The sequence below is a fragment of the Tachypleus tridentatus genome, chromosome 13 (assembly GCF_004210375.1).
Source record: "Tachypleus tridentatus isolate NWPU-2018 chromosome 13, ASM421037v1, whole genome shotgun sequence".
In the NCBI taxonomy this organism is placed as follows: Eukaryota; Metazoa; Arthropoda; class Merostomata; order Xiphosura; family Limulidae; genus Tachypleus; species Tachypleus tridentatus.
In genome coordinates this window covers 114,576,626-114,593,673 of record NC_134837.1, presented here as the reverse complement: position 1 = coordinate 114,593,673, position 17,048 = coordinate 114,576,626, and the positions used below count along the sequence as shown (strand labels likewise).

The 17,048-nt window shown below is 33.1% G+C and overlaps 1 protein-coding gene across 3 annotated transcripts in view; it reads left to right on the top strand.

Moving 5' to 3' along the window:
* Positions 1-8,435: 8,435 nt before the first annotated feature.
* Positions 8,436-17,048, top strand: part of LOC143239863 (histidine--tRNA ligase-like) — a 57,773-nt gene continuing 49,160 nt past the window's right edge. For 2 of the 3 annotated variants that reach the window (XM_076481448.1, XM_076481447.1), the window contains exons 1-4: positions 8,436-8,593; positions 15,299-15,388; positions 16,039-16,158; positions 16,647-16,868. In XM_076481448.1, the coding sequence (XP_076337563.1) occupies positions 8,489-8,593; positions 15,299-15,388; positions 16,039-16,158; positions 16,647-16,868 (537 nt within the window). In that variant the 5' untranslated portion in view covers positions 8,436-8,488. The remainder of the gene's footprint in view (positions 8,594-15,298; positions 15,389-16,038; positions 16,159-16,646; positions 16,869-17,048) is intronic. The other variant, XM_076481445.1, reaches the window with a different exon arrangement.

Genomic DNA, 17,048 nt, shown 5'->3' with positions numbered 1-17,048 from the left:
CGAATTTCTAAGTCTAAAGTTGTGAATATAATGATGACGATTACTGTGAGGCGACATCTATAGTTATAGTCATTTGACATTTGAGAATCTTTTGTAAGAATAAATCAGCTAAATAACAGTCTTGTGTATATATATACATGCATATAAATGTACAACTAATTGTGGAGTATACCTAAAATGGGCTGGCATGCCCAGGTGGTTAAGGCACTCAACTCATAATCGATTCCCTGTCACACCAAACATGCTTGCCCTCTTAACAGGGAGGGTGTTATAATGTTACAGCCAATCCCATTATACCTTGGTAAAAGAGTAGCCCTAAGAGTTGGCTGTGGGTGGTGATGACTAGCTGCCTTCCTTCTAGTCTTACATTACTAAATTAGGGACGGCTAGCGCAGACAGCCCTCGTGTAGCTTTGCGCGAAATTCCAAACAAAACAAAATAATAACGATTTTAGAAGACGTGATCTGTTACACAGGTAAGAAAAATTAAAAATGCTTTAAGAAAGCAACGTTTGGTTACGGTTTCAGTTAATGTCGATAGAGTAGACGTTTACTATAAAAACACATGGAATATAGAACATATTATGTCCCAAACAGATAGCAGAAGCAGACAATATTAAGTTCACCCTTTGCATCACCTGTTCTTAATTCTTGTTAAACCAGCAACGTAAAATTCGAAGAAAGAAGCAACGTTCATGATGAAATAGCCTTAAGATGCATAAACGCAGGAAATCCACACTCGTATTTACATTTTGTTGGAGTAGACAGGCTCTTGGTTGCAGCGTTCCGATGCGTTTGGATGACAAATTTCCAGGAGGTCACGTGCCACCCACATGTGTATCTCCGAACTAACCTTAGTTGGCATACATTCTTCGCATTATTTGAGATTTTCGAAAGAGAAGGAAGAACAGGCTACACATGGAGGTTGTAATAGTTTAAGCCTATGTCATTCTGCAGTGTAATTTATTTACTAAGCCACAGATCTCTTTTTATCCAATTCCTCTCTATTCTAATTCATTATATCATACCAAAGATAACATGTCTTTGAAGGCTGGGATGTGATGTGTTTTTTTTTTTTTCTTGTTACAGCTGGATGAAGCTTTTAACTTCACAAGAACGAACTATTCCATATTTAGTCTCTGAAGAAGCGACATAAAACTTGACGAACAAGTTACTTGTAAGAAATTTACAACACGCTGAAAATTATCATTCTGTTCTTACACTACCTTTAAAGATTCGGAATAATTCAAGAGAACAACAAAACTCTGTGATGAACCTCGTGCCAGCTGTGATTTTTTACTTGTAATCTACAACTGAAAAGTTGGAAGTAGACCACAGCAGATTTCAAATAAATAGAATATTCATTTAAACAGTTATTTATTGGATCCCTACAATATAACTGGTTTCCTCTTTGAAGAAAAACGTTTTACTACTGAGCTACTTTCCACTATTAATTTTTACTCAATATAAAATCTCGAGTCCTAAAATCTTGATGGTTTTTCCTCTCTTGTAAAACTTTCACTAGCAAGATTCTGTCCGCATTACTTTTATTCACGATAATGAAACTCTAGAAAGTAAATGCTTTTTTTTCTCTTTGATGGAAAATATTTCACAAGGAAGCTGTTTGTCCACTATTAATTTTACTCACCATGAAGTACGAATTCCTTAAAAACTAGCTAACCCTCCCTTGCGTAGAAAACTTGCTACAAGCAAGCTGTTGAAAAACATTATTTCTATTTTATAAAAATTAGTGTAGAGTACAAAGAGCTACTTCGTTTTCCCTTCGCTGGGAATCTTTCTACCAGCAAGTGTCATTCATTATCACGTTTATTCACCATAAAACGTAAGTTCTAAGAGCTATGTGATTTCATATATAATGGTTTGTGTGTGTTGTGAATTTCGCACAAAGCTACTCGAGGGCTATCTGTGCTAGCCGTCTCTAATTTAGCAGTGTAAGACTAGAGGGAAGGAAACTAGTCATCACCACCCACCGCCAACTCTTGGGCTACTCTTTTACCAACGAATAGTGGGATTGACCGTCACATTATAACACCCCCACGGCTAAGAGGGCAAGCATGTTTGGTGGGACGGGGATGCGAACCCGCCACCCTCAGATTACGAGTCGCACGCCTTAACACGCTTGGCCATGCCGGGCCCATATATAATGGAATAATTCCTATTAGTAAAATACTGTCCACTTTTATTTTAACTCGCAACTCACTATTAAAGTCTGGAGTCTCAAAAAGCTAGCTGGTTTCATGTTTGATAGAAAAGTTTCTGCTAAAAACGTTCTGTTCCTGTTACTGTTATTATTAGCCTAAAAGCCGTCACCCCATTGCTGTTTTCCATTAGAATATCTATGGTCCTAAAAGATATCTGCCTTCCTCTTCGATAGAAAATCTTGTATCAATGATCATCACTTCCTTCCTTTAGTTATTGAAGTCTGAAGTCCTAAAAGTTAGTTGGTTTTATTTGTGTGTGTGTGTGTAAAACCTTAAGTAAAAGTCGAGCAGATGCCCAGCAGCATTGTTACTCTTTACGAAGTCTGTAATTCTGACATCTGGAGCTCGGTATAGCCTAATGGGTAAAATACCGGACTGTGGAACCCAAGTTCAATGGTCTGTGTCCCATTGCCACAAAAATAAACAAATGTCGCCCTTCGCAGTTTAGGTCCATGGGTGCGCGAGAAGGTTAAAGTAGTCCAAGAACTGAACGAGAATATTGTTTACAGCTGCTTTCCTTTCAGCCTGTCAGTTCAACATTGGGAGCGATTAGATGTTAGTCCCTCTAATTATTTAATATTATTGCTCTATAAAAACCTTTTACGGTATTGTTGGTGTTAAACGTATATTTAATAATTTAGTATTTACACGATATATATAAATATATTCGACTCCAGTTACAATTATTAGGTAAAAGCAGGGGCGTAGATGAGGGATAAACCCCCGTTCATTTTAGGTGGGGGGTATGGTCTGTTGAATTGTTTTATTGCATCACAGGCCTACAAATTGTGTGCTTGTTCTTGTGATTTCATGGCCAAGCGCGTAAGGCGTGCGACTCGTAAACCGAGGGTCGCGGGTTCGCGCCCGCGTCGCGCTAAACATGCTCGCCCTCCCAGCCGTGGGGGTGTATAATGTGACGGTCAATCCCACTATTCGTTGATAAAATAGTAGCCCAAGAGTTGGCGGTGGGTGGTGATGACTAGCTGCCTTCCCTCTAGTCTTACACTGCTAAATTAGGGACGGCTAGCACAGATAGCCCTCGAGTAGCTTTGTGCGAAATTCCAAAACAAACAAATCTTGTGATTCTCGTGTTCTTACCAATCGAATTACATGATTAGGCCTAGATGTAGGCTTTTTGAGTAGCTGAAATGTACATCTTTAACATAGGTGTGCTTCTAAGCTTTTCGATCTAAGCAATAGTTCGTAAGTATCAGTCAGTAGGCCTAAGTGTACATGCAAGGCTTGCAAGCGCTATCACATAATCTACCTACGTCTTGTACGTAGTGTAAGATTAAGTAAAATTTTCATCACAACAGATTAAACAGAGCATGAAATTCGAAAATATTACTCCTAAGCGTAAACTCCTGTGATCTAGATCTGGCAGACCATTTGTAGCTTGTAGCTGCATCAATCTTATGTGTATATTGTGCGGTTTTCCTACGCCATTTGTTCTTATGCATGTCTAGCCGTTTTTATTGTCGAACGTCTTACTCTCTTTAGTTGCCGAAGCCACTGACCACAGTGTACGTTTAGTGTAGAGTTAACAACAGGTTCGGCCGCTTGGATCCAGACGCGCCCTACATCACCCCCCTCCGCTCCCTTTAGTCTGAGCCTCGATTTTACAACAGAGCTCATTAGACCTGTGTTCGTGGTCCTCATTAATCCATGAAATTTCAGATTATCACCGCCCTCTAATAAAGTGCTGGTACTTTATGGCAAAAGAACAATATGTTCTCTTATCATAGATAGTAAAAATATTGTATTTTCTTGTATAATTAGAACACAAAAGGAACGATTTCAAAGGCCTGAAGCCTCTACTCGAATCGTATTGCTAGTTTTTGTTTAGGTGTTTTTATTTAATAGACGTGCTTATAGACATTATAACACAACGTGTTTGCCTTTTGATGAGCTTTAACAGGAATATAATATATTTGTGCTTGTTTAAGTATTTTTCGAGAAACTTGTAATTATTTGTGTTGTAACTAGCACACATTATTGTCCCAGCGATGCCCAGGAGGTCAGTCGGCTCGGTAGTCACTGTGAGGTTCGTGCGTTCGACTTAAATACATTGTAAAGTTCAGTCCTACTTCCATTCTGTTCTACCTTCGTTCGTTGTACGTTAGAGTATTTCAATAAAGACTGTATTTTAGCCTGTTGAGTCATCTGGGAAACAGATTCCAATTATGACAAACAAGCTGTTTCTTTCTGTTGGGCATGGCCAGGTGGTTAGGGCGCTTGACTCGCAATCTGAGGGTCACGGGTTCGAATCCTCATCCTACCAAATATGCTCACCCTTTCAGTCATGGAGTGTTAAAACATAACAATCAATCCCACTATTAGTTGATAAAAGATAAGTCCAAAAGTTGGCATTGGGAAGTGATGACTAGCTGCCTTCCCTGCTTAGCAGTCTTTCACTGCTAAATCAGGGATGGCTAGCGTAGATAAACCTTGTGTAGATAGATAAGATTTGTGAGAACTTCAGGTAAAACCTTTTGTAGGGTAAGCTTGGTTATTTCAATTTGTACTCTTATTCTCTCCAGTCTTTTCTCTCTCTAAGGCTCGAACTTTCTATAAACTACAAAACACTATGATGTAACAATACTAGAAAAATATAGGTTTGAGTAACTTGACGTAAAATTATAACAGTTGAACTAGACACATTATGTACTACTCTTACCGAGTTACGTAACGAACTTGTCATAACTATTACTTTTAAAATAATTAACTTTGAATACACTTGTTATGAAAACAACATAATTGTTAAATAATGAGTCACTAAATAAACCATGTAATAACTATTAAGCAGTCTTGTATATCCGAAACATAAAAACGTAGGCTGAAATGGCATAGGAGAGATGTAACCTCTCAGTGAAAGTTGTAGTTATTTTTCTTTACCTTGTTGCTAACTGCGTTCACTAGATAACAGATACAGACATTAATGAGCATAAAAAGCGGGAAATCTGTGATAGATAAAACAAAAGTTTGATCAAGGTGTTCTTAAAATATATTCTAGAGATGGTTGGTATGGGTATTAAAACTTTAATTAAAATAAAGTAAAATTATTTCAAACCCTCTTTGTTAACCTGAAAATGACCTAAGAAGGTCGAAATGTTGTTCTGTACTTTATTTTCAATTAAAGTTTTAATATCCATACCAGCCGTCCTGAGAATACATTTTTTACTTCAAGTGGGTTTCTTGTCATAACGAACGGCGTAAGTAACTATGAATGGTGGTTAGAGGTGGACTAGTGTTAAAGGACCAGCCTGAGGAAGATTACTTACTGCATACTGGCTGAATAATTAAATTTTAAATTCAGTTTACAAGTATGTGTCAAATGCAATGGCTCATCGTCGGTATGCCAATCTGCCCCAGATAGGCATTAATAACAAAAAGTAGCAAGAATGCTGGTTTCGTTAAAGTGTGAATATAAATGTTTCGGTTGTACAGTGAAATGTTACACAAGTAGTGTACATATGATTAGATTTAAAGATTAGGTCCTTCAAAAGATTTAGTTTATGTAAACTGCCTTTTCTTATTAATGAGTACTGTAGTGAGTGCTATTTGCATTTCTTTGTGTTAGGGGTTAAGTATGGCTTAGTTATTCATGTTAAAATGTTGCTTTCTTGTATATCGAAATTTAAAGCATGGTTCTTTTTTTTTAAAGGGTATAGTTATCTCCAATTTCTTTGTTAAAGTGTTTTTTTATTTATGTTTTGATGAATAGTACGTTGGAATACCCGCTCAAAAAAGTAGAGAGGCTTTCTGCATTATTTATTATTTCACATGTATTCTATTAATTGTGAGCATGGTAAGTTAGGTCACTTCCTCCTGATGTGAGTGGGTGAGAAATTTAACGTGTTGTACTTTGTTTTGAAGAGCTTTTGTTTCATTGTGTTTATTTTAATTATTGCTGGGTAGATGAATTTATGGAAGATGAACGAGTTATTTTGACTTCTTGAATGCTATGTCGGTAAAATTTAATTTATCTCTGTTTTTAGGAGTGTACTTTACTTTTGTTTCTATTTGTTTCAAGTGAAATAGCACAATGTTATTTCATGTTGAGTATTAACTAGATTCTAGTATAGTTCTTGCTCCATGCTTAGAAAAGGACTGTTTCTGAAATAAAGTAGATGTAGTGAAATGAAGCAGAACTTGTATTTCATCAAGGTAATTTAAAGTTTAGACTGTTTATTAGTGTTATAATTTTAACTGTACTGGGTTGTTTTCTTCCAGCCTGTTTGCTCAGATTTAGTATAATTTACACGAACTCAGAATAGCTTTATTTTCATTAGTCTTCATTAGTCTTCACTAGCTCTTATCATTTCGTATTTCAATGATATTCGACTTGATAATCCCTTAACTTCTAGATGGTAACTTTAGTTGCTTAGCTGTCACTTTAATAATTTCACGTTCTGTCACCAATGGGAAAGATTCTTTAAAGATGTACAACTACTTTGCTTCCTTGTAATCCGTATAACCTAATATCTTACGACATTTATAAATTATTCATGTAGCAATGAATTCATCATTTCACATGAAACATAAAAGTAAGATAACTAGGCAAGCCTTTCCAAATCTTCCATTTTATATTATTTCATCAATAACATTTGCTACAGGCTACGTTCACCAATAGGTCTAAATTCACAAACATTTCGACAGAAACTTTAAAACTAGTGTATGCCTAACTTATTGTTCTTATCTAAATTTTTAATATTATAATTTAGTTGTTCGCTGAAAAAAACTGCTACTCGAGTTTGTGATGATGTAAATAATGAGAAACTTCATCTAATATTTAGAAATAGCAGTACATTATTAATACGAGTTTAGTACCAAATTGTGATATATTCTATGAGTATTTATGAGTGTTTTAGTTTAATGCAAGGGAATGGTTACGTATTTGTTTATCTATCAAAACCAGTTAAGCTAAGTTACATTTACATTTATTTTAAGGGCTTTGTAATGAAACTTGTAACGTTGGCTTTTCTTTGATGACTTATTTTAAGTTATTTGGTGAAAATAGCTCAAAGTCCAATTCATATAACGATCAAAAGTCAGTTTATTTCCCCTCTTAACATTTTTAAAAACTTTAACATTTTCACTTTCATAAACTGTAGTAAGCTTACCTCAGAAATGATGTTAGGCCCGGCATGGCCGGGTGGTTAAGACGCTCGACTCGTTATTTATTTACACAAAGTAATCGCTGTAGCTATCACAATGACTGATTAACTCAACTACCTCGAAATAATTCACAGTACTACTTCCTGGATTGTCGTTCTACTCACGCTACACACTTCATTTATCATATAGGCTCGGCATGGCCAGGTGGTTAAGACACTCGACTCGTTATTCGAGGTACGAATCCCCGTCACACCAAACGTGGGGCATTATATGGTGGCGGCCAATCCCACTATTCGTTGGTAAAATAGTATCCCAAAAGTTGGCTGTGGGTGGTGATGACTAGCTGCATTCCCTCTAGTCTTACACTGCTAAATTGGGGACTAGCGCAGATAACCATCATGTAGGTTTGCGCGAAATTCAAAATAAACCAAATAAAATCGAATATGCTAAAAGTAAAATATTTTACGTCACACAATAATAACTTTCTAAGTGTTTTTGGCTTATCTTATTAAACATATTGATTTTAACACCATTGTCATGATCCACAACCTCCTCTACCTTGAAACTTTATTTGTAAATTAATCCGACAAGTAAATGTGTTTGTTGTAAACTTTTATTGAAAAATAAATATATTTGTTGTCGTTAGGTGGGCTGAATATTATTCAAGAGAACTCGCCGAACAATAGAGGAATGTCAAAACTTTATATATAAATTTACTTGTAGAATGTTCTTGATAACTGAACTGATTAGCTGCTTCAATGAATTATTCATTGATTAATTCACTCACTCTGTCATGACAGCCTTTCTTCAGCAAACAAAACAAAAGCAGACTATTTTCACAAACGTAATAGTTAAAAAATAGATAAAATAAGTTTTTGCAATACATCTTTTTCATTTCAACAATCGGTAAGGCACTTTTGATATCACATTTGAACATGAAATTACAGTAAAGATATTTGCAGAAAATAATCCTGTGTTTATAATCATAACAGATAAACAACTTTTATTAATATTCTTTAAAAAAGCAATTATCTTGCGCTATGCGACGGTAGAATATCTCTGTAAAAATGTGATTGGTTAAATGGAGTTGGCAAGAAGGTGGAGCCGTATTATGACTCAACATGAGTAACTTTAAGTGTAATTCGCCACATGGTCAAGATGGCTGACTGTGATAGGGCTGTGTTGCTTGAATCTATTAAACAGCAGGGAGATGTTATTAGAAATATGAAAACCCAGAAAGCCGAAAAAGAAAAAGTAAATAAGATAGAACGTTTAAATTAATTGTGTAACAAAAAAGTTCTTTATTTGTAATTAGATTGGCTACTTTTTAGTCTATATGTTAGGTATTCGAATTATATTTCACAAGGTGTTGTTAATTTAAGATCAATTATTAACTTTGTGTTTAAGGTTCTTGAACGAATCGAACTTCGAAATTTTTACAAGTTTATTTGACTTAATATTGGCTATAGTTATGCTGCGGAGTCTTGCAATTGGGTAGAACTGATATTCGTAAAATGTGTAAAGTTTAACTCGGATTGGTTTTTTGTTTAACTGAATGATATACGCTATAAAAGTAGAATTTACGTAAGGTATTTGTGAAGGTCCTGAGAGCTGGGCCTAACTATTTTTAAATAAAAGTTTATTGGTCACAGCAGCTTAAATTTTAGTCTAATATTTTTAATTTCATTGTTTTCATATTTGAACCTTATTATAAGTTTTATGGTGTCGCGTTTTTATAATAGAAAGGGAAAGAAATCGGTGACAGTGTTTGTTGAAGCAACCCATAGTTGTGTTTTGTAAGGCATTCTGTCATTAGCTTCATCAGCAGTACTGATTAAAGCGTTCAATAAATATATATATCTATGTTGCTTTTAAATATTGCATTTATGTAGCAGTTTGAAAGTTTCTTCTAGTGATTTAGATGGTTTTATATACCAAATAATCAATAACTCTGAGTGGATGACAGTTAACAATTAATGAGGATATGATAGCAGGAGTTGGAGTGAGGGAACATTCAGTGAAGTGGCCATTGCATACTCATTTCTAATGTTTTGTTATGTGTTGAGATAAAGTGTTGTAAATATTTAGTTATTGATTTTCATAAAGCCATGGTACAAGATTTATTATTGATAGATTGGAAGAAGGAGTTAATATACAATATAGAACAGATTTTGGAAATTTTTAGAAGTCGACTGCTTTTAATTCAGGGTAGACGTATTCTTTAAAAAAGAGGAAAAGAACAGAGTTAAGGATTTTAGTGGCCAAAATAAATTGTTGAATTTTTCACTCAAATAATGTTTAAGTATTTTTTTTTTTTTTATATTAACTGTATATTTCGGATATGATTTTATTTAAGTAATGTAAGTTATGTGAAAGTAAACTAAAGAAAAAAACAGTTAATAGTTTGTCTTCAGCTTTCTGGCAGTAGTAAGGCCAGTGTTGCATATGGTATTGTCATTTTTACACTGTATGTCATAAATAAATACTATTACCAGTTATTAAGCCAAATAAGTTTGTTCTTTTTAATAACATGTCATTATTATAAAGTTATATTGCAACTTTAAAAATTATACCACCTGTTGACTGCATATAACAGGAAGATATTGTGATATTTTGGTATATTATCACTGATTTATGTGGTTTCAGCAGTTGAAGAGCAGGAATCAATAAAACATGTACATTATAGGAAAATATGTGTGAAATATGTTAAGTAAAAACAAAAAATGCTAGTCTTTTTACAATAAAGTTTCTTATTGTTTAAATTGTACACTAAATCACTTTGAAGTCTCTTAGTAGCATTATAAGAGGTGGTGTAATATGGAGCCTTAAATGAATAAAAAATCCTTTGGGTAATACATGACTGTTTATGGTTTTATTGCATGTTTTAAATTATTTGATTTACCATAAAGTAAGTGGCCAGTTGATAAGTAAATCACCCAACTTGCCAACTTTGGAAAAGAAAGATTAAATCCAATTGGCTGACAGATATGATGGAAGATTTACAGAACCATATGAAAGTTATGGGTTTGATTAATAAAAGAAATTAGGAAATGATAAAGGGGTAACAGTTGCGTGACAACATTAAATATAACTAGGACTTTTTATTTTAAATAAGTATATTAAAATGAGAATTGAACCCTTAACCTGTTCAGTGCCGTAGAGGAGATAACTCGTCCAAGCCAATCGGTAACACAGTGCCACAGGCGAGTTAATTCGTTCTCAGTAATACTTAACTTCAACGCTAGATGTCAGCACCATGTATGCATTTGACCTACTCACAAATTGTTTCGCTTTCAATCCAAAATGGCATTGCAAAAAAAGTTACAAAATGAAAAAGCATTAGAGTTGTATTGTAACAGCTGAAATACTTGGTAGTCAACAGGTTAAAGGATGCTGGGGTTGAAGGTTGTGAGACAGCTGATATTTTTATCTGAACAATTTTAACTTGTGCTTGCTGTAAGAATATGTAGCATTTTACTTGCATTACAAAATGTAAACCTACACAAGCCTCATAAATAAAATAGAATTGTTCCACTTCTTTCCTTAAAGGATTTAAGTTTCTGTGTTTAGTCATCCATTGATTGGGAATGAGTAAGGTTATTGAAAAATACTTGGTTTAAAAGTATTGGGTCAAGTCAATGTACCTAAGAATGGAAGCAAAATGTTTAATGTAAATGTTTAGCTAACTTCTAGGTTTTTTTCATCATAATCACCTCTAAGACAGGGTAACATTTTCAATAAGATCTGAAAAACAGAACTTATTTTATGCCTTTGTTTTTTTATTATACAGTTTTTCATAGAGGAAAGTAAGTGAACCAGCACATGAAGTGGTACTGGTTCTGCTGTTAACAAACATGCATAGTCTTGCAAAAACAAAAATACTGTTTCTAGGAAGAAAGTTTGAATTATTATGGAGAATGACAGATAGCAGTACATTCTTTAAGTAAAGAAAATTTTACCCAATCCATAATTTGAACAAAGACTGGCACAGTAAATGGTAAATTACTGTGAAAGTTTAACCCTTACCTCATTTACTCTGAATGTAAAAATATGCTTGTATTTACTGAGGACAGAAGTTCAGACAGAAATTGACAATTAATGAGTCACTTCACCTGTTTACAGTGTTATATTTTTTCAAATAGTTGCATGTTCTTTCTGGTTTCCATTGTTTCTCTTGTTCCGCGAAGTGCTTAGGCATATTATTTGAAACTACTGGCAATGTAGTACATATATATTATAACCATAAATTTTTAAGCCATAGACAAAACATATTAAAATTAAATAAAATACACTGCATATTTAAAAAAAAGATCCTAGGGTATGAGCTACAACGTGGGATTATAAAATGTATCCTAAGTTTTGGAGTTGACTGAAGAAGTAGGATGCACATTGCAGTGAGGATACAGTCATAACCTTCAACTTACTAGTCCCACATAAGAATAGAAATTAGGAGAGCAAGATGCAGGTGTTCAAGCTGCCCACAATGTCCCACATCTGTATCACCCTTCACTGGCTGCAGACAGTTGTGGGAAGGTGACTGCTCTCCCAAGTTAAAATAAGAATAAGATAAACATAAAATGATGAAATATAAATAAGATAAAAAAATAAGGTATTATCATGTGGGATAAAGTTAATTTTACTTGTTTCCATTGCATACAGAATTCATAAATTTATACAATGTTGTGTGTTTCAACAGTGTAGTTCTTTTTCAACTTTGTGCTTAAAGGTCTGCCACAAAATATCATATGATTGGCCTACAACATGCAGAACTGTAGGTGAATATGATTTCAGTCATGTGAAATGTAGAATGTTATCGATTATGTAAGTACTGACCAAGCAAAAATATTATTTCCTACTCTACTACTTGCTAAACCAAAGTCTTAAATATTATACATTTTTGCAACTTGGCAGCTATATATATTAACCATTTTGTGAAGGTATCTCACTCATTGATTAGTATTATTCTTGTGAAATGAAAGTATTAAATAAATACTGTAGTAGCAGTGATTGTAACCCTGAGCATCTCATGGGAATATTGGAATTTATCTGAATTATATATATATACTAATCTGGTAGTGGTAACTATAAAAAGTGAGAACTTAGTGGTAGGTAAAACAGCAGGACCAGAAGAATAGTTAAATTGTCTTTAAGTTGATCCAGTGCGCTTGTTGCATGGTTTGTTTCACACATCTCAAAAAAAAAAGAAAAAAGTATTTAAAAACTGGTAAACTTTCTCTACATCACCTAGATTATGTAAAGTGAAGTATTTTTATTATCACATGTCCATGAAGAATAAATGTCAAGCTTTCAAAAGCATTGAGTGTTTGTTGGGTTTTGTTTTAATGACTTCTTAAACCTAAATGTTTTTCTAACATCATAAAATTATTTATATATGTGATTATGCATTTTTTGCTTTAGGAATTCCAAAATATTTTGGAAGTTTTATTTTAAAGAAGTGATTAAAATGCAAACCTTTAATATAATTTCAGTAAGTGATTTTTTTTTGTCTTCCTACTAAGTTGCAAATATATGTTGTATTCAGTTTTATATACATTTTTTACTAATATTTTTGTTAATTTTCTTAACCTTTATCTTGTTCTACAAAGGCACTTATCATACTGCATTATTATAATTTAAATAAAATATAGGATGATAAAGTAAACTTTGAAACAAATTGACACTAATTTTGGTAGAACTTGTTCATGAACATATAAAGTTGAGCTTTTTCCAATTGGTTATATTCTCTACATCAGTCTGCTGAACTGAAAACTATTGGCTTATAAATATTCAAAAAAGAAAACGTTTATAAGATGTTTAGTCACTATAGGCAGTGTACAAAACATTGACAAACAAGACTGAAATTAGTTACAAGGCTTATATTGGTTACATTTTATTTAAAATCTTACTGACCTTCCTTATTGGGATGTGTAAGTGGCATATTATGCTGAGAAAAAAAGTTCAGCCATTAATGGTTTCATTCAGAACTTACTGAAATAACTAGAAATACAAATGTATAACATTTAAAATGTTTGACTGAGACATAGTGGAATGTTATACAGCTCCAAGTCAGTTTTTTTCAAGTACAAACCTTTAGCTCATAATGCCATCATCTCTTGACTGATTTGAGATTTAATTATAGTTTTGGACTCAGGAGGGCAAACCCTTTCAATTTACATATTTGACTCTGTCCATGGTCTCATAGATTAATTTACTGTAATCTTGCTTAAAAGAATTTCAATTGGAGGTTAAGCTGGTAGAGATCTTGATGAGTAATAAATTGAATCTGGTATACACATCTCACACTTGGTATTCTTGGCACAAAAAAAGTATTTGTAATAAAAAGGAAAAGGGTCTTGTAGGTCAGTCTAATCCTGTCTAAAAATAATTTCAAGTGCCACAGTTATTGAGTATTCCTTCCTGTATTTGAAATACAAGTGTTTGTATGGAAGAACTACTAAAAGTTTATTTATACATTTTTGAAAGTTTGTTTTTTGGGCAACAGGTGCACCTAGCTGAGTGCTGAATGATCAGATAAATGAGCCTTTCCCTTTCATTTCTGGCAGGTCAGTAGAGAATGGCCTCAGGGTTGTTTGTTTTTACAGGAGGTGATAAGAGTTGCTATGGAAATTATAGAACAGCTAGATTTTCTTAAAGCTTGTGAAAAGGTGTTATGCAACAAATTATATAAGAAAATCCCTTACCTTGGATTGTGGAAAGATTTAGTTGGATAGTAGGTTAGGAGAGGAAGTGAACAGTTGCTAATGGAATACTGTAGGAGTTAATCCAGTATGTTCAGACTTGGTTCATTTGATTGAAGTAACATTGACTATAATTTTAAAATTACTGTGTATATCTTCACAAAATATAGCAAGTTTTCAGTAAAAGGTACAAAAATATTGTACACAAAAAATCAGATATCTTAATACAGTATATGTACTAGAGATGTGTGAATTGAGTACATCACCTGTAACTTGTACCCAGAGAAGTCGAGTACAACATGATGTTCAGGTAAAGATTGAGAATATTTTTCTCTGTTGTACAGTTTGCACATTGTATTTGCATAGCCCCTAGAACTTCTATACCATGAAATGTCACTAAATCCATTATGTAGGGTGAAAAGAATAGCTGACAACTCTGACATCGAGTATATAATACTACATTTAATACACACCTGGACACACATACATATAAGGCTAATGTGAATAAGCCATCAAAGCATTGCTCTGTTGCTAGTGCTAACCACAACAGAAGTTTAGGAATAATTGTCTTCCACAAATCACTAGCTAGGCCTCATTTGGAACAGTGTATACAGTTTTGGTTTCATTATCTAAGGATGGATATTGACTTGTTGGAAAAAGATATTATAATATCTAGTATAATAACTTTAGAAGTTTTGGGTAAAAAGTAGTTTAAAAGATTATCCAGGATAGTGAAAGGGTGTGCTGTATTTTGAAGATTATAAGACAACATAAGCTTAACATATGAAATAAAGGTTGGGCTCCAGTTTAGACAGTTTTTTTTCCAATGTACTAAGTGGTTTGTGGAATGAGTTGTAGTTGGTTGTATTTTTGATGTATGTAGACAACTTGCTTTGAATTTAATTACTGGTTTTGAAAATAAGTAATTGTGTTAGGCTTGGAGTTTTTCAGCAAATGATTTTGAATTTGTATAAACTATTAAATGTAATTTGTAAATACTGTTCCCTAAAATATAAAATGATTTTTATATAAACATTCAGGTTATAAAATATTTTTATAGAAACATATCAGTTGAATAACTTGTATTGTTTTGAGCTCACTTTAACATTAATAACATAAAAATAGTGTTAAAGTAGAAAAATTAGTTATGGATATTTATTAATGGTTATAAACTCAGTAACCAACAAGCCTTGTCATGATACCTTGTTTTACCAAACACATATATCCTTTTCTGTTAATTATTAGATTTCTTGTTTTTCAGATTGACAGAGAAGTAGCTAAGCTTTTAGAGATGAAAGCTATGTTAGGTGAGGAGGGAGGACCACAAAAATTCACATTAAAAACTCCAAAGGTAAAAATTTAAGAAACAGCTATAGAACTTAAGGCTTCTTGTGGGAATACCTATAGAGCTTAAGGCTGCATGTGCAAATATCTTTAGAACTTAATACATAAATGATGCCTAAAACTACTGTATAAAGTTGTAAGTATCCTGAAAAAGTTGAAGTAGCTATTAGTGCAGTATAAAGTTCATAATTTCTTAAAGATTTGCTGACTAAGGTATTGGCACCAAAAGCTAGAGAAAATGTGTCCAGAAAAGACACTGGGTATTTGAGTGGATGATTCTTTGTCAAGGTATTGTTATTGCTTCCTACGTAGTCTACAATGTATTTATATTTTCCAGACTTTTATACTTAATTGTATGTTTGCAGAGACATTTTGATCTAGTTCTTTGTTGTTGCACACTTTACGTTAATAACTTAAGTTGTAAAGCAGACCATTTTTTATGATGTTTACAGATTCCTCTGTGTTGCCTTTCTTCTTCTGAGATGTCCTTGTAGTTTTAACATATATTTGTCATTAGTTGTTTACAAATATTTCTGTTTTGATTTCTTATGAGACATCTTTGTAGTTATTTTTATCCTTAGGTAACTAATAACTTGAAACATAAAATTAAACAATGCTAATAATTAATGAAGTTAATCTTTAGTGTTTTAACCTCAGGGAACAAAGGACTATGGTCCCCAGCAGATGAGTATCAGAGAACACATGTTTAATACGATTGTATCTTGTTTCAAGAGACATGGAGCAGAAACTATTGACACACCTGTTTTTGAACTAAAGGTTAGTTTTGATACTTGTACAAAAAGTGAAAAGATCATCATTCTAAAGAAAAAGATATTTTTCTTTTTTGGCAAAGTCACACATTTGTAACAAGATTTAGTACTCTTTTTACACGTATTAAACTTGTCATTTTTTGTGTAAAGTATTGCCTTGAAGTTACAATATATATATATTTGTAAATTTTTTTTTATCCTGTTATTTGAGTCTTATAATCAGAATGTGTTCTCTATTTTAACCTGGTGATTTTTAAAATGTAAAGTTAGAATTTATTTTACTAGTTTTAAACCTGGTGGTTTTGTTGTTTTAAAGCTAGAATGTTTTCTGGCAGTTTTCAAGTTGATGGATTTTCAGCTTTCAGAATATTTACATATAAAAAAAATGTTTTCTGTTTTTACTCTCAGTTTTTTACTCTAAGTTTGTTAATTTAAATTATTAGATGAATTATTGAAATTGACAATTTTATAGAAAACTAAACTTTGTATTAACAGGAAACATTAACTGGTAAATATGGAGAAGACAGCAAGCTGATATATGACTTAGCTGACCAGGGAGGAGAGATTCTGTCACTTCGATATGATCTTACGGTTCCATTTGCACGTTACTTAGCTATGAACAAAGTTACTAACTTAAAAAGATATCACATTGGAAAGGTTTACAGGAGAGATAATCCTTCTATAGCTCGAGGTCGTTACAGAGAATTCTATCAATGTGTAAGTTATAACACTATTGTAAAAGAATATTGTAGACATTGTTAATTTTATGAAGGGAGTATTACAGGAGCTTGGTTATATCAGCATCTGTTTTTATCCTAAGGTTGATTATTCTGGTTGTATATTTTGTCACATTGGTATAGAATACTGTAAATCATGTATGCTTGTTTGGTCATTTTG